Raw genomic sequence first — 17,657 nt, forward strand, 5'->3', positions numbered from 1 at the left:
AAAAAAAACTTATTCCTTTATCCATGCAAACAATCGCTTCAAAAACTCGGTTATTAGCCCCAAAACATACCATTTATATTATTGGCCCGTGCATAGCACGATATGTGTCTGTATATATATATCTCACAAATGGAAAAGTCCCAATCAAGGAAGCAACATATATCATTTACAAATGACTTAAAAAGCTTTAAAATATTTAAAATAATACATATCATTTTAATATTACCAAAAAAGTATTATAAATAATAATAATTAACAACTTAAAATATCTTAAAGACATTTTAAAAGGGTTAATTTTGTAATTTTATCCATATCACATAAATTAGGACAAAGTGACCAGTAATGTACATTATTTCAAAGTTACATAAAAATATTATAAATCACAATAATTAATAACTTCAAACATTTAAAAAAAAAAACATGAAAATTTGGATGATTCTCCAAATTTCATTTGTGTCACATAAATTGAGACAACAAAAATAACATATATTGGGTCCATTTTAATTTATTTGTCTTATTTTTTTTATATTTAAAAATTGCGTAAAAATACTATAAATCATGATAATTGACAACATAAAATATGTTTTGAAAAAAAATACAAAAAATTCCACTGATTCTTGAAGTGAATCTATCGTAAAAATACTATAAATGATGATAATTGACAACATAAAATATTTCAAAGATGTTGTATGTAGGTAGTCTTATTATGCCTTAAATAGCGTCAAAGAAAGTACATGTTTGTGATAAAAAAACTTATTCCTTTATCCATGCAAACAATCGCTTCAAAAACTCGGTTATTAGCCCCAAAATATACCATTTATATTATTGGGCCCGTGCATAGCACGGGCAACATTATCTAGTATATATAAAAAAAGGACTTTCTCTTCAGTGGTTCAATAACACTGATTCAGAAAAAAAGGGAAAAAAATAAAAATAAAAAAAGCTACCTTTTTTTCTTCTTTTATCTTCTTCATCTTCCCTTCCATTCTCATCTCCCGCATTCACATTCAACTGAAAAACAAATATATATAGAGAGAAAAAGGAAAACAAAAACTGAAAAAGAAACCAACAAAACAGGAAAAAGACTTAATCTTTTCTCTGTATTTCATATTCTTTAACCGTATATTCGCATAAACTCTGATTGATCTTTAATGGATCTGTAGATCTAACGTTTATTGGCTACGTTTTATTGTCATTTTCACACTCTGTGGTTCAGTAATTGACCGGAAATTATACCATATAAGGCCTAAACATAACTGTGAGTCTTCTTTTTTTCTTCTTTATGTAGGAGAGAAATTGTTAAAGATGTGAACTCGGTATGGTTTTTATGTTCTCTGTGAGTTTTTACTGTTCTTTTGTTCATTTTGCACTTATGGTTTCACTGGGTTTTGGTTTTTACAATCTTTAAATTGACCCCTTTTTGTTTTAGACGGTAATGGGTTAGTTGGACTCTGCTTTTTTCCCTAAGTTGTTTTCAAATCTTGGGAGATTTTGTTCTTGCTGTTGAAATTGGGATTATGGGCTTTGTTTAAGCATACTGTCTTGTTTAAATCTTGGTGAAGTTATTATCCAGTTGAATCTCTTGTTGTATGGTTGTTTCCAATTTGCAGAACAAAGGGAGTAGTGGTGAAAGTTTTTAGTTTTGGAGAGCTGTTGCATCCGTTTGGATGTTGAGGAATTGGCGGTAAGCAAAGGTGAAATGAGGGATGTTATCAAGGTTGATAAATTTCTTGAAGGCATGCTGCCGGTCATCGGCGGATCTTTATGTACATAATGGTACAGATTCAGCTGGACGGCAAGATGGACTTTTTTGGTATAAGGACAGTGGACAACACTTACTTGGTGAGTTCTCTATGGCAGTTGTTCAGGCCAACAATTTGCTGGAGGATCAAAGCCAGATTGAGTCGGGTTCTTTGAGCTTGCTTGATTCTGGCCCATATGGAACGTTTGTTGGGGTATATGATGGTCATGGTGGGCCTGAAACATCGCGGTATATCAATGATCACCTCTTTCAGAATCTCAAGAGTAAGCATATTGGATTATTTTTTTTTGACTAAATTGCTAATCTGCCAACTGCCAAGTATTAAGTTGATTGGTAGTAATACAGGGCAGCTTGCCAGATAGTGTTTGTAGAATTAGTAGTTTGATAGCTTGATCTTGATTACACTGCAACTTAAATATTGCAGGGTTTGCAGCTGAACAAAATTCCATGTCTGTAGATGTAATACGAAAAGCGTTTCAAGCAACAGAGGAGGGATTCATTTCTCTAGTTGCTCAGCAGTGGCTAACGAAACCTCAGATGGCTTCTGTTGGAGCATGCTGTCTGGTTGGGGTGATCTGTGATGGGACCCTTTATGTTGCCAACCTTGGTGATTCCCGGGCTGTTTTGGGGAGACTTGTCAGGGCTACAGGAGAGGTTCTAGCCCTTCAGCTTTCAGCTGAGCATAATGCAAGTATTGAGTCTGTCAGACAGGAATTGCATTCTATGCATCCGGATGACCCACAGATAGTCGTTTTGAAGCATAATGTATGGCGTGTAAAGGGTCTGATACAGGTATGTTTTTGAGAATGGTAACAAGGCGTGCTCTAGACTCTAGTTTGCTAGTGTGTGGTCTCATCTGGCCTCTTAGTTAAATGCAAAAATCATTATTGCACTCGTATTCTATTCTCATTCATTTGCAGGTTGCCAAGTGTATACTGGCTTTTGTCTTAGTTTTTTACACTCCCTGAAGCTGAAGTGAATTAAAAGCCTGTGATTATTTCCCTAGTTGTGTCTGTCTTTTTGATACCCCAAATACCTTATCCTTCTGTTTTGGTTTGCTTAATGAGGGATGGATGGAGTATTAAACTTCCAATTGTATCCAACTGCATGGCTAGGTTTTTATCCTGTATTATGTGCTTTTATGTGCTTTGCCTGGATTCCTGTTTTTCTAATTAATTTGTTTCTTTACCTCGCAGAACATGTATTTACTGTTTTGAGAATGTTTTTAATCTTTTGTATATTAATCTATCAGATTTCGAGATCTATTGGCGATTTATATCTCAAAAATACTGAGTACAATAAAGAGCCATTGTATGCAAAATTTCGTTTGCGAGAACCTTTTACAAGGCCCATATTGAGTGCGGATCCGGCGATTTCAGTGCATGAACTCCAGCCACATGATCAATTTCTCATCCTTGCTTCTGACGGTCTTTGGGAACATCTTAGCAATCAAGAGGCCGTTGATATTGTCCAAAATAGCTCTCGCAAAGTATGATCCTTCACTTGAAAGCATAAAATATCTTATTCTTCTTTTAATTTCTTAAAATTATTTATATAATGTCATGGATTGAAAGTTGGTTTGATTTTCCTTAGGCAGTGCCTGTCTATATTTTAAGCACATTACAAACTGAAACCACGTAGCCTGGTAGTTCTTTCTTTGCTAATCACCGCATTATTGCACTGAAAGCTTTAATTATAATGTACTCCCCCCCTTTTGGTGATACACAGTTGCATTGCATCTAAAAAATACATCATGTTACATGGTATTCACTTATTAGTGTGCTGATTTAGAGAGCAGATTATTTCAGTAATAACATCTTGTAGTCACTTATTATATTGCTCGTATATAATGCGGTAAAAATGTTCCATGTCCTTGACATACCAGAAACAAATTGAACTCCTAATCTTAGATCCTCATCTATAGTCAATAAAAGGCAAAAATATATGTACCACGAGCACACCCATTTGATGAAAACATTAGTTTCCTTAACAAAAGCTATCAGATTAACGAACGACAATTACTTTGTGAAGTATGAAATATGGAAATAAGAAACTTCAAAGTTCATTGTTCGGATGCTTGAATGGAAGTGCAACGGGCTTATACTTCCTTTCGTGTATGTTGTTCAGTGTGTTGGCAGCATGAATATGGTTGAGGTTCATCTGAATGTTAATGGATTTCAATGTTGAGCTTATTAGGAAAGTAATTACATTTTCTATATTTCATTCTTCAGGGAAGTGCTCGGCGGCTTGTAAAAGCTGCACTGCAAGAAGCGGCAAAGAAAAGGGAGATGAGATATTCTGATCTGAAGAAGATTGATCGTGGTGTGAGGAGACATTTTCATGATGATATCTCGGTCATAGTCGTGTTTCTTGATTCAAATCTTGTGAGTAGAGCCAGCTCACTTAGAGGGCCCTCTGTATCTCTGAGAGGAGGTGGTATGAACTTCCCAGCAAAAAGTCTGGCTCCCACTCCCACATAACTTGGTACTGCTTTGTCTACTTTGCTGTATCCTTTCTGAAACTTCTTATGACAAGATCCTTTAGTAGATTAAAGAGAAATAACAGAAAGTGCGGCACTAATTTATTCTTTTGTTGTGCAATGTAATGTTTAACTTGGAACAGACGTCTTTATTAACTTGATTAGTAGGCAAGAAGATCAAATTTTCTTTCAGTATACTTTCTTTCTTGAGGATGAACTTCTCTGCTTATATTCTTTCAATTTTACTTGCTCACTTTTCTGTGGTAAATGTAAATGAACGCCACTCATTTTGAACCCACTAACGACAGTTTTTCCTGGAAATGGGTTCTTGACTGTTGATTTCAGACACTGTTTTCTAGTTCGGTTACCATTGGTCATGGATGGACGTTGATTTTTCGAGGATTTTATTTGTCTAATATCTCGAATTCTTGGCACCTAATATTTAGCCGTCAGGAATTCGCTGATAAGTTTATATTTGACAGTACCCCAATAACACCAGTGCTTGCTAGCATCTTCCAGAAGCAGCAGTGAATAATGGACCATGTACGTAATTGGCATTATTGGTTTGATTGACCAACAGTAGTATGTGGGGGACAGCTGAAAATTGACCATTTCTCTGTACTCCTGAACATTTCTCTGAATTCACAGGTCATCATTTGTCTATTTGATACACTTGTTGATTTTGATATTTCATGATTTAAGATGCTATTTCCTGATTATTGCTAACTGGAATAAGTTGTGATAACTTAACTAGTTTTATGCTAAAACTATCAACTCATTGCTACCCGAGCTTGAGACCAACAATGTGAGTAAGGCACATGTTACAGTAGCTGCTGATTGCAGTGTAATGACTAAGTTCTAGTAAGATGGGATAAATAAGATTTATATGACAATGAAACTCAAATATCAAAGTATGATCCCTTCCTTTTTTACTATTCTGCCAAATACAAAGAAGGTAGGTACCGTTTTTATAAACCTTTTAACCAAAGGTCTCGGGTTTGAGGCTTGAGAATGGAGAAACTCCCAATAGAGAGAACCTAAAATATGTTCTTTGCCGACTTACATTAATCAAACTTTAACTGATATTATATGTTAAGCCTATGCTCTTTGTTTCCACTTGTGCTTGTTTCCTCGGAAGTTCCTGTCAGTTCAAATGAGTCATCTTCAAAGCTTATACTATAGGTATCTAAGCATCTCAACTTTGCACTCCCAAAGGATAGGCCATCTATGTCCATGTAAAATTTCTGCAATCTAATGCCGTCTATGCTAACTGAGCTTTGAGAATAATCAAGTTGTTTCATTCTATGGCTTCCCCTTACGAGTGATCGGTTTGACAATTTGAAGGAACCATTTGAAGGTTGTTTATCTATGATATTTTCTGCAGAAAAGAAGGCAGTCTCCAGTTCTTGCCACACTTGAGTCATGGTAGGCCTTTCTTTGGGGACTTTGACCACACATTTCAGTCCTAGTTGTCCCATCTTCAGCATCATTTCCATGTTGCATTCCTCCATTAAGAGATTAGCATCTATTATTTCATCGATGCTTCCTCGTTCTAAGCTAGGTCTTGCCTGCATAACAAACAATGCAGGAAATTAGTTGAGAAAATGAAATTGTGCGAGGCAGACAACTTAGAATGTTTTGTACATTGCAACTATTACCCAATCTATAATGTGATAATTAGGATGACCTCTAGTTTTCTCAACTACAGGTCTAGCAGCAACAAGCTGCAGTAATATAACACCATAGCTGTAGACATCAGTAAACGGAGTCAACTGGAGAGACGTACAGTAGGCAGGGTCAAGGTACCCTGGTGTGCCCTTTATCTGACTGCTAACATGTGATTGATCCCCAATAGGACCTGATTTCACTAGCCCAAAATCTGAGACCTTGACTTCAAAATTTTCTCCTACTAAGATATTACTTGGTTTTATGTCCCGGTGAATTATACTTGGTCTGATTCCTTCATGCAGATGAGCTATCCCTGGGATAGCAAGTATTAGCGCATGTCAAAACTTAGTCCTCTCATCTTCTATTGATCAACCACATAACACACTGAAAAATTACCTTTAGCAGCTCCAATAGCTATCGTCACTCTCTGCCTCCATGTTAAGCTCCTTCCGCCCCTCCCTACAACAAGCATTTCCACAAAATGTTAAGCTTCAGAACTAAGCAAGAAATCATGACTCTGGAGTTGGAACTTTACCCATGATGTAGTCTAACAGAGAACCGTTTGGAACATACTCATACACCAGAATTTTTGCTCCCTTTGGACCTGTAGATGCATAAAACAACATGATGAACCTTATAATCTTTGACTGTAATATTAATGAAGTATGATGAATTTACCAGCTCCTTGGCAGAATCCCACCAAACTAACGAGATTTTTGTGCTTCACTTTCGAGACCAACCTGATCTCTGTATGCAGATAGCAGTTGTATCAATTAGTGCAAAATCTCAAGCGTCTAAACAGAAAGAGGTATGCTTGATTACCATTTTCAAACTCTTCAGTACTTGTGTATGATTCAGTATGCGCCTTCTTTATAGCTAGTGTTCCCTCCCCATCAAATGTCCCTCGATAGACATTTCCAAATGCACCAGAACCAACCAGACACTCTTGACTGAAATTATTAGTTGCCTTCTGTAATTGTTCCAACTGGAAGGGCTTCAACATCAGTTGTTCAGCTTTTAGAGTTCCTAATTACACCCAGAAAATGTCAGTAAAGCAAAAATTCAGGACAAGAAATAGTTTTTCAATGTTCCATGGCGAAGAAATAGTATCCCTTGAAGATTCACTAACCTCTTTGGTTCTCCGCTAACCTAAAGCATGCAAAAAGCTTTCTCTTGAAGCAGTAAAAAATTGAACAACCAAAAAATAGTATCAAAATTCCAGCTGATACTCCTCCCCATATGTGTTGCTGACTTTGAAAGAAACCTCTACTCATTTTTCTTTAAGTTAATCCCACATCTATTCTGCCATGCCTTAATTTTTCTTTGCATTCAACTGCTTTACTAAGTGAGCTAAAGCTAGAATAGGTAGGTCTGAAATACTTATTCAAAAGGATTTAGCATCTCTGCCGGCTAGCTATTCATTTGTTGTCTTTCCATGCCAATCCCAAGACTTGGTCAGTTATCCTTCTGTCCAAGCGGCACATATGGCCAAAGAGGAAATGAAAACATGTAGATATGCAGAAATATTCATATGAAAATGACTTCACAGTAAAAACCAGAGAATGTGATGTATTCATTTCATATTATATAAAGATATATATAACTAGGGAGAAGCTTCTAATTGCAATGAAATGGTGGTCATGTTTTCCATGATATTATATAGTTGTTGGCAGCATCAGACACTGTATTTAGGAAAGACATCACTGTCTGCTTTATCTTATTAGAAGTATTAAGATACCTGCAATAGTCCATCTACTGATAGCAATTTCCCTTATTATATTAGCAGCAAGACAAACACTGTCTTCATAATCAAATAGAGTATACTACTATAAAATTCATTGCAGAGCTGTACAATTAAGTCGCAAACAACTTGTAAACATTAAGAATTCAAGAACCAGGATCACCATCCTCTTGTCCTACCTTGATTCTCAAGAACAAAAAGATCGAATCTACGTTCAATTGAACAAGTACAACAACTATGTTCTTTTGGGTTATGTGTAAGTTCATACCATATTATTGTTATAGGAACAACAGAACAAGTCATACCATATTGTCTTCTTTCTTGATAGTACAATTATTGCATCAAAATGATCTCGAACGTTTATGAATCCATATACAAATTAATCAAGAACACTCAAAACTTTTACTTTTACACAACTGGAAAAAAACTCAACCAAAATTAAGCTATACATTAAATAGAGCTCTATCTTGTAGCAAAGTTTCTGCTGCTATTTTCCCAGAAACTAAAGCTCCATCAAAAGTAGCACTAGTCACATAATCTCCACAAATGTACAAGCCCGGTTTTATTATCGGGTTCTTCTTCAAGTTAGTGGGTGGGCATTGGTTCGGTTGGGCAAACCCAATCCTGTACATCCTCAAGTAACTCCATGACCCAACTACCGACTCCCCAAACCAACCCGATAGCTCCTTCACGACCTGATCCACCAAATCCTCATCTGCCACGTCACCATAAATCCCCACAAGCGTGGCAGAAACCAGTGCCTTCCCTACCGGAGCATAAGAGGGAGCCACATTGGTCGCGAAGAACATGTTATTGACAATTCCTTTACCCGACCCGTTAAGAAGAAGAACCGGATCCTGCACCGGAACTTTGCCTTGGTCAGCTGAAAAATACAAACATACTGTGCTCCGAACCGGTTGCCGAACCTCACCGGTTTTTTCTCCCGCCAATAACTTGACAGCTTCAGGCTCTTCAACTGCCAATATTACCCCAAATTCACTTTCCAACATTTCTCCATTTTGTAATGTCACTCTTATTTTTGTGCTGGAATCCGATCCTGAATCAATGGAAACAACTCGTGTATTGAACAATATTGAATTCGACGGCAATTTTGCCGCCAATTGTTCCGGAATGGCGGCAATGCCCTTCGCCGGAAGTGTGTTGTCACCAAGAGCTAGGCATTTGAAGATGAAATTAAACAGCCGCGATGTTGTTTCAAGCTCTCTATCGAAGAAAATTCCACCAAAAAACGGTCGAAAGAACCTTTCCAATATTGCATCAGAAAACCCGATCTTCTTCAATAAATCGATCGTAGGAACTTCTTCAGCACTCAATATTTCATCATCTCCTTGCGTCAAAACTTTCAATCTAGTCAATCCGATAAGTAATTTATCCACAACTGAACCAATTGGGTTGGTTAAAGATTGCAGAGCATCGGCGAAATGCCGGAGAGGATCAGCAACGGTGTGGAAACGACCACCATAGTAAACCTGCGCCCCCGAATAGAATTTTCTGAGGTCTAAAGAGTCATAATCAAGGATTTTTCGGGCTTCAGGGTAACCAGTAATGAAAATCTGGAAACCACGATCAAGGGTATATCCGTCAACTACATCAGAGCGAACACGGCCGCCGACGGCATCAGAAGATTCGAGAAGGAGAAATGGGATGTTGTCGGCTTGAAGCCGAATGGCAGCTGCTAAGCCAGCTAAACCGCCGCCGATGACAATGACCCCGGTGGTATTAGGCTGAGAGGTTGAGTCAACGGATATATTTGAGGAAGCATACGGCGGTTTTAGTAGTGGGAAGCCGCGGCGCGTGGAGAGGAGAAGAGTTTGGGAAGGGAGAGGGAGAGTGGCGGGAAGGCAGAGACACGGCGGCATTTAGGATTAACGGAAACGGGAACGACAGTATCTAATGTGGATTTCGTTAGTTACAAGCTATCCATTTGGTGGGGCCGAATTCTGTGGTGGAAGGCGTAGATAAGTTATCCAGTTCCTTATTTCTACATTTTTTTAATTTATTTTTGGTGACCCAAGAAAAGAATGATCTCCGAAATTTAATCGCAATTGTAAAAATTGGAACATTATCCTGTACTGCTGTACTTTAATTTTACTGTTACATTTTAGACAAACAATAATCGAACTCCCGTAAATATTTTTCTAAAAGTCAATTTTTTTTTTGTGTTTGATACTTTGATTGGTAAAAAATTATGAAAATGATTTCTTGAAAGCGAGAAAAACAACTTTTCATTTCATTTAATTTGTACTATGTTTCAGTTTTTTTGGTTTTTCCATCAAGCTACAAGAAAAATTGAAAAGGTTTTCTTTCAACGTGTTTTATTAAATAAACACTTTTGGGAAGGAAAAATGTTTTATTTTTTGGTTGAAACTCGTAAAGTAACGCCTGCATTGACCAGTGAGGGGGTCAAAGTTTTTATTTCAATATGCACAAATTCAACGTCATATTTATTTGGTCCATTTGAAAATTGAATGAAGCGTGTTTGATGTAGAAATATATTGGCATTTGTTCGTTTTATTTTGTGGCAAGTGTCTTTGAACAAGCATTCTTTGACCTGCTCAAATTCATAAAATTGAACTTGGATGTTTCAATCTACATAATTTTTAATGGGGCCTGTCAGCTCAAACCTTATTGATTTGGAAACATTTAAATGGCTCAAAATGGTGTCCCACGAACAATAAAAGACTTGCTGAAAAATATTTATGGGCAGATATTATAAAACTGACTAGGCTTGGAAGATTCAGCTCCATTTGTTCAAGCGTAAAACGTTTTCATTTCATAATTTTCTGCCTTTTAACTTTCCCGTACGCAAGAATCTCCTATCAATACAAAAATGTTACCATTACTCGTGGTGCCAATCACAATACTGATTTGAATTTTTCAAACATTAATAAACGCACCATACCCAACTTTTGAACCTAATTGGTGTGACAACTAGTCACATCGTCATCATGCCACTTAGGCGCCATTTGGAGTTGCTTTTGCCATGCAAGAAGGTTATGTGTGCAAGGAAGCCGGTACTTATGAGAAGGTTATAGAGAAGATTTCACTTAAAAGACCAAAGATTTATGGATTTGCATGAAAAGTCCTTGAAACTCTCTAGGCTCATAGAGAACCATCTTTATATTGTAAAAATATGAAGGATTTGTACACATATTATCTGCACATTAGCTCCTTGAGATTGGTACATAAAGGACTCATTCATTTGTAAGCAAATCATTCAAGTCTTGAGAAATATAAAAGCTTTCATTTGGCAATTTTCTCGTCTCACCTATCTAACGTTTCTTTTGCAATCTTGAGTGTAATAAGACTCGAATAATTGGTAAAACAAGAAGTGAGAGCAAGTTGTCAAGTGTCGCATTGTGGGGTTGTCAAGCAAATAGAATGAGGCAACCTACCGATTTAAGTCAAGCATCCTACCTAAAAACAAAGAAAGTGTAAAGAACAGGGAGAACTTGCAGCAATCCTCTAATGCAAAGCAGTTCCAAAAGTCAAGTAAAGGTACATTATAACTAACATTTATAATGCTGCAAAAGTCAAGGAAAGTGCATAACTAACAATTGTTGATGAATTCAACCATTGGCACCGGCAGGCCAAAAAAAAAATCTCATCTACTGGTTACAAGGCCTGCCTAGTAGAAGCGTAGACAAAAATAATATTATTATTTAACAGCAAGTACCAACTTTAGGTATGACTTTATGCATCAGGTGTGAGTTGAAACATCAGCAGCAGATTGGTTGGTGCATGAACATAAAAATAATACCTTGTATATTCATCCACTTCTCAAGTATATTCATTTCATTACTCAAATAATGTGTTGGCTATACAGAGCACCTCAAAGTAATTTATTACAGGCATAGGCCAAGTACTTTCTTGAAAGCACCTTGTCTACAACAACAAACCCAAGTGCAATCCCGCAAGTAGGGTCCGGGGAGGGTAGGATATAGGCAGACCTTACCCCTACCTTCATGGGGTAGAGAGGTTGTTTCCAATAGACAACTCTGCTCAAAAGAATGAAGCACCTTGGCTAAGAGGAGAATTTCAAAAGTCTTGTTATGTTAATTAGGATCAAGGTAGACGTTATCTTGCACAAGGCAATTGCAAAACAAAAGGCACACCAATACAAAGTGCTATTTTGTGGAAGTAGAGTACACTAAGATTGCTCAAAATTGTATACATGGTGGTAAACAACTACAACGATCAAGCTCAAAGGAGCCCAACTCTAATTTACATTATATTTTCAGGAAAATTGGTACAAGCGAGGACAAAGAAATAGAGAAATCCTACAGCCAAGTATGAGGAAATAAAATAACCGCGTTATAATTTACAGAGTACAGTCACCTACAGATCCCTTCTGCACAATGGACAAGATCCATGTCTCAACAGCCATGTATCGATGCACGGAAGGTGAAACATGTGATGACATTGTGGTAAACATCTAGCAGTCTCTCCACGTTGAAAGTCCTGGGAAAGATAGAAACAGAGAACGGCGTTCAGAATCAATTAAGTAATTCAATAACAGACAATAGAATAGCAAAACAAAAGGTATAAATGTGTCTTACCTGTAGGCAGACTGAACAGGAGACTCTCTCTCCAGAATCATCCACATCATTATCATTAGTAATTACAATCTTAGGTATCTTTTCAACAGAATCTCCAGGTAAACCCTTTGCCCCGCCTACATCGAAAATGTTAGGGAACTCGTCGTATGCAGTATCAATGGCTCCCATCTGTCCAACAATAAGAGAGTGTTACAAATGAAGTTTCAAGCAGAATTCCACAATTCAACCAATTAGGCTGCAACATACCTGACTTTGTACTGCACTTAGCATTGCAGGACCAATCCGCTCACGAACTAGTCTACCACTTAATAGGCTCGCGATTACATCAATCTGTACAATTCAAGAGTTCGAATGTCAATGGATCATGAAATAGTACTCACATAAAGTTGTCCCTTTTATACAAGTTACATAATTAGTCAGCTCAATGAGAAGAAGCAACAATGCTTACCAAGTAAAGAAGACATCCAATTCCAGATTCATCAGACTGCCATAGTAATAGAGATGATTCAAAGACTTCAAGAGAGAAAACAGCACCAGATATGGCACCAACTGCAGCACCTCTAACAAATCCACTTTCTGTCTCCTGGCCTATCAAAGCTCCAGTCATTGCTCCTAATAAGGTTCCCACTGCAACAACCAAATTCATTCTACATTAGCTTACCACAAAGCTAACTACGGGGAGGATAGAGTGTTTGCAGACCTTACCACTACATTAGCATCACCAAAAAGCGAAAAAGGAAACAACTTTTTATAAATTGAAGTAAGTAATTCCATCCTAAACATTTGGAACATAATCACCCACAAAAATAGAAGATATAGGCTTAAGAATTCAAAAATTGTCCCTTCTCAGATTCTCTTTATACCCTAATTTCAACTCAAAGCAAAAATTCAACCAAATTAGAGATTGTAGAACAAAACTGTACGCCATCAAATGGGATTGCACAATTTAGGGCAAAAATCATAAGAAATACAAAAATAATACCCACCTAGTGCAAAGAAAAAGGTGAAGATTGCAGAGAATACATTGCCGACGATGGTAGATACGGCAAAGCTAAAACAATATTTAACCCTTTCAACCAAATCTCCGATTGAAAAATTAGAAACAGAGGATGATGAAGGCAAAGCACGAGATGGGTATGCATAAAACTCCATTCTTTTTTTTGTTGGTCGATCGATTCAAGAAAAATCTTGGGGTTTGTCCTTATTACTATAAAGATTCTGGGGCTCCAAGAAAGCAGCAAATATATATGTATTTTTTCGAAAGTAGCGATGTATATATAAGCGTAACCAAAGAGAAGAAGTTATGAAGAAGGGTGTAAAGGAGTAATCTTCGTTGCTAAGACAAGTTGACAATTACCCTTCGTCGCATTTATGACTTTGCTTACTTTTTCGATCAAGATGAGAGTGAAAAGGAAAGAGAAAATTATATGATTGAATTAAAATTTGGCTTTTTTTGCGAAAAATTCAAAGGGCAGCACGGAGAAAAGTGAAGTTTCTTTTTGGTCTTTAGCGTGAGTTTTTTATATGTGATATTTCAGGTTGTCTCTTATAGAATTCTCGGTAGATATTTTCGCTGATTACGTAGACGAAGCTATTAAATTTATTAGGAAATTTTAGTTATATACTCGTATTAGGATTTGTTATGATTAAACATTTGAATACGTAATAAAGTCTTTTTATTAAACACTTTCAATATAAATTTTTAAAATGGTTTTGTACATAGTTATTAAGTAGATAGTTTACATCTACAATAAATAAAATCTGAAATAAAAAGTGTCAGAAGAGATTCAAATTCAATGAAAAAGGGGTAAGTGATTTTCTTATATAAATTTGCATAATTATCCTTTCATGAATTGATTTTGAGTTTGAATTAGATTCAAAATTTATTTCTTTTACAAGATATCAAAGCGTAATTAATTTTAATTAATATTTACTGATGATGAATAGTGGACTCCCAAATTAAATTGTTCATGTATCAGATATCTAGTCTGAACAGAAGCAAATGTTAAAGAGTACTCCCACATTGTATGAAAAAGAAATAAGTAATTTTCTAATATTAACTTAAACAATTTCCATTTCGTAAACTAACTTTTAAAATTGAATTAAAGTTCAAAATTCATTTTTTTTTCTTCAATTGTATCCCCTTCTCATTTTCTTTTTGAATTTCCCTTCTTTTTTCAGATCAGACTTCAGAGTATTAAAGGAAGTGGTGGTTTGGTGAAGGGTGGATAGATCACACTCTACATTTTATTAAAGATTTAGGCAGAGATATTTTTGGGGAGGGACAAGGAATGTGCATGTCAGAGCACAAATATAGACCTATTTTATATCATAACTCAATAAAATGCATGTAATATAGTTAGATTATTTTTTTCTAAATAAAAAAATTGATTAAATTTAAATTTACTTTTTCTAATAAGATTTTCTTCATTTTGAGAAATTGAATCTGAAATCTTTGATTAGTTAGTAATCTAAGGTAGAAATCAGAGGCAAGCACATTTATGTGATAAAAAGAAAAAAGGAAAATATTAATATCGGTATTTGCACTAAAGTAGATATAGTATATGTATTTTGGTGTGACGTAAATGCGCAAGGCAACTAAAGTATTTTTGTATATTTAATTACATGTTGGCTAATGGAGGAGTTGTTTAAAAATTAAAAATATGCCTTATGGGGTAGGACATTAGCATTCTTATTTATTTATTTTTTTTAAAACGAACACATTTGACTCATCACTAAAATATATGCATTGTTATGTTGGGCTGCCTTTAATATGTTTTTCAATTAGAGTGATATGGATCTATACATTGACTAGATATTGATGATTAACTAATTGACGGTATCCATCAAATTATACGGTAGAAAAAACTAAGTACTAAAAATATATACATTTTGACGTAAGTATGCACAAAAGTCTTACCTGCTAACTATAGTATATGTTCTATTTTTCTTTTTTATTCGTTTAAAATTTTTTTTTTTTTTTATATATTTAACATACATATCTTTAATATAAGATGATAAGATTCAAAAGTTTTTTTTACTTTTTAAATTTCATAGCAAATCGAAAAAGGACAAACAAATTTATAGAAATGACGCATTATATCTTTATTTTTTTTCCCGAGGAAAAAGAAAAAAGATCTCTCAAGTCAATGAAGGATTTGTTTTCATTGTAAGATTAAATTGGAATACTTAGGATGTATTCAGTACAGAAAATATATTTTTTAAATTATTTTTTCATATTTGATTGGGTAAAAAGATTGAAATAAGTTTTCAAAAAAAAGTTTTTTTTAAGAATGGGAAAATGATTTTTCTATTTAAGTATAGAAAATAAATTTCACGAGTGACATTGCACGTCAAATACACACCATTAAAATAGAAGCATACATGCAAAGTTCTAAAATAAAAAAAGCTGATGGCAGAATCTCAGCTTTGAATATTTGATACAATACCAGCACTCTTGCTCTGCTTTTTAATTAAAGAAGAGTTTAAGTTTCATACTATATATTAATATTGTAACATATCTAAGTAATCAGATCACTTCTAAAAAAAAAATGTGAACTTTAATAATAAGTATTGATTAATAACCTGGGAATTAAAATGATAATTTTACGTGGCTTTATATAACTTCAATCCACTAAAAATATGGAAATGGTTTTCCAATATCGACCAAATATAATTTAATAAAAACTTTTTTATATTTTATTTACACTTTTTATAGGACTAACAATTCCAAGTTCCAAGTTCCAGGCAATGTAAAATTTCAAAGATAGTTTGAAAATTTATCTACAAATCATATAAATTTACTAGTTATCTAAACAGTTTGAATATTTATCTAATAACCGTCATTCTCTTGTATTACTTTTATCAATTTCTTGTGAAAATAACCATATAACTAAAATAATATTTGTAAAGAATATTAAACCTATATCCCCACAATATTGAATAATTCATGTTTTGATGGAAAATCGGACGGCAAAAGAAGAAATATTCAACTTAAAACAGTGCAGTCTTGTTTAATAACTTTTTTTTCATTTTCATTGATGTTTGATATTCAAATCGAGATTTCAATTAATTTGGATTCATTTCTCATAAGGCTTATTTAAGTGGCAATCATTTCCTTACAAGATGTTACTCATATTCAGAACTCAAATATGAAATCTCTGATTAAGAATAGAGAAATCATATTCATCTCACCACAATTCTTATTAGTTTCGTTTAACAACTGTAGTATGCAATACGAAGAAAATGAAAGACTATTAAACATATTTTTTCGTAATTAAAGCCACACATAATACATTCACTTGGTCTAAATTTAAGGGGCCACTTGGGGTGTGCGATCGAAGACATTAATTATATTGAAAATGGAGTTGTAACAGAAAAGTTACAACTAATTAAAAGCAAGTGGTGATTTGGTTTAAATTGCTCATTATAGTTAGAGTGCTTAACGTGTAAGTAATCTTTTAAACAACATTAGGCAGCTCATGAAAGTTATTTATACTTCATTTAATCATGAAGGCTTGAATTTTAATAGCCCATACATCAATTATTAAGTGTGTGTGTTTTAATTAGATCGAAATTTTGATTATTTAGATTGAAAAATAAATATATTGATGTTCTATTTATTTTACAATCACTTAACATATGTTTGAATGGATGTTATTTAAGATCTATAGCAAAGTTTTACGGTCTGTTCGATCAGAAAAATCAAAAGTACTTCTTTTTTCTTCTCTAAAGAGTGCTTATTTTACAAGTGTTAAAAGTGTGGCAAAGCTTATATAGAAAAAATAAGTAATTTTTACCGATAGAAGTTGCTTGTTTTAAGTTAGAAAAAAAGTACTTAGTTTCTTCCTAAATAGTAAAAATACTAAACATTGGCCACGCACGAAGTAATTTTATAATATTGACAAAAATATTTAATAAACAAAACATAAACTACTATTCTCCATAATTACTTTTTTTCGAAAAATACTTTTGATGAAATATTTCAAAATAAGCAAATTTATAAATTTGGCCAAATTGACTATTAAAATTTAAGATGATATTCATCCAAGAATTTTGGTAAAATGAAAATAAATCTCAATTATTAATTCTTTAAGATTAAAATTTTAATATTTATACATATATTCAAATTTAAATGTATTAGTTTCAATAAAAACAAATGAGTTATTACTCCCTTTGAGTAAATAAAAAAATCAGGCGTGTTACGTTTTTTTAACTAGAAGTGGGGGAAAAGTATTAGATGAAGCCATAAATCTTCGGAACAACGTATAGTACAATTCAAGAATTAATAATCAATATTAGGATGTGAAATGTCCCTATCAGCATAGCGGAGCCAAGATTAAGAGTTTGAGGTTCTAATTTTTTTTTAAAGAAAAAGAGAGGGGGGTTCGGAGTTACAACTCTAGCATGAAAAGCATTTCCACGGTC

General features: G+C 34.5%; 4 protein-coding genes across 5 annotated transcripts; 1 reads left to right on the top strand and 3 right to left on the bottom strand.

Annotated features, from left to right (window-relative positions):
- Positions 1-947: 947 nt before the first annotated feature.
- Positions 948-4,929, top strand: LOC102604242 (probable protein phosphatase 2C 60). Of its 2 annotated transcripts, XM_015304934.1 has the most exons (6): positions 948-1,258; positions 1,611-2,025; positions 2,187-2,554; positions 3,015-3,251; positions 3,994-4,268; positions 4,587-4,929. In XM_015304934.1, the coding sequence occupies exons 2-5, from the start codon at positions 1,707-1,709 to the stop codon at positions 4,240-4,242; spliced, it is 1,173 nt and encodes a 390-aa protein (XP_015160420.1). In that variant the 5' UTR covers positions 948-1,258; positions 1,611-1,706; the 3' UTR covers positions 4,243-4,268; positions 4,587-4,929. The 2 variants fall into 2 exon arrangements, with proteins under 2 accessions (XP_015160420.1, XP_015160418.1); XM_015304932.1 differs by lacking the exon at positions 4,587-4,929 and having other exon boundaries at positions 3,994-4,434.
- Positions 4,930-5,025: 96 nt separating this feature from the next.
- Positions 5,026-7,470, bottom strand: LOC102604800 (receptor-like protein kinase HERK 1). The gene is made up of 7 exons (XM_015304925.1): positions 7,039-7,470; positions 6,732-6,935; positions 6,588-6,656; positions 6,445-6,513; positions 6,306-6,368; positions 5,900-6,222; positions 5,026-5,809 (listed from the first exon to the last, which is right to left on the bottom strand). The coding sequence occupies exons 1-7, from the start codon at positions 7,181-7,183 to the stop codon at positions 5,327-5,329; spliced, it is 1,356 nt and encodes a 451-aa protein (XP_015160411.1). The 5' UTR covers positions 7,184-7,470; the 3' UTR covers positions 5,026-5,326.
- A 479-nt stretch (positions 7,471-7,949) lies between these two features.
- Positions 7,950-9,762, bottom strand: LOC102605135 (15-cis-phytoene desaturase, chloroplastic/chromoplastic). The gene has a single exon (XM_006340720.2). It carries the CDS (start codon positions 9,528-9,530, stop codon positions 8,094-8,096), a length of 1,437 nt encoding a protein of 478 aa, XP_006340782.1. The 5' UTR covers positions 9,531-9,762; the 3' UTR covers positions 7,950-8,093.
- A 2,019-nt stretch (positions 9,763-11,781) lies between these two features.
- Positions 11,782-13,722, bottom strand: LOC102605471 (NEP1-interacting protein-like 1). Its single transcript, XM_006340721.2, has 5 exons — positions 13,217-13,722; positions 12,679-12,857; positions 12,477-12,560; positions 12,231-12,398; positions 11,782-12,132 (listed from the first exon to the last, which is right to left on the bottom strand). Exons 1-5 carry the CDS (start codon positions 13,380-13,382, stop codon positions 12,010-12,012), a joined length of 720 nt encoding a protein of 239 aa, XP_006340783.1. The 5' UTR covers positions 13,383-13,722; the 3' UTR covers positions 11,782-12,009.
- Positions 13,723-17,657: the final 3,935 nt, after the last annotated feature.

This window comes from Solanum tuberosum, unplaced genomic scaffold, assembly GCF_000226075.1.
Source record: "Solanum tuberosum cultivar DM 1-3 516 R44 unplaced genomic scaffold, SolTub_3.0 scf00020, whole genome shotgun sequence".
Taxonomy (NCBI): domain Eukaryota; kingdom Viridiplantae; phylum Streptophyta; class Magnoliopsida; order Solanales; family Solanaceae; genus Solanum; species Solanum tuberosum.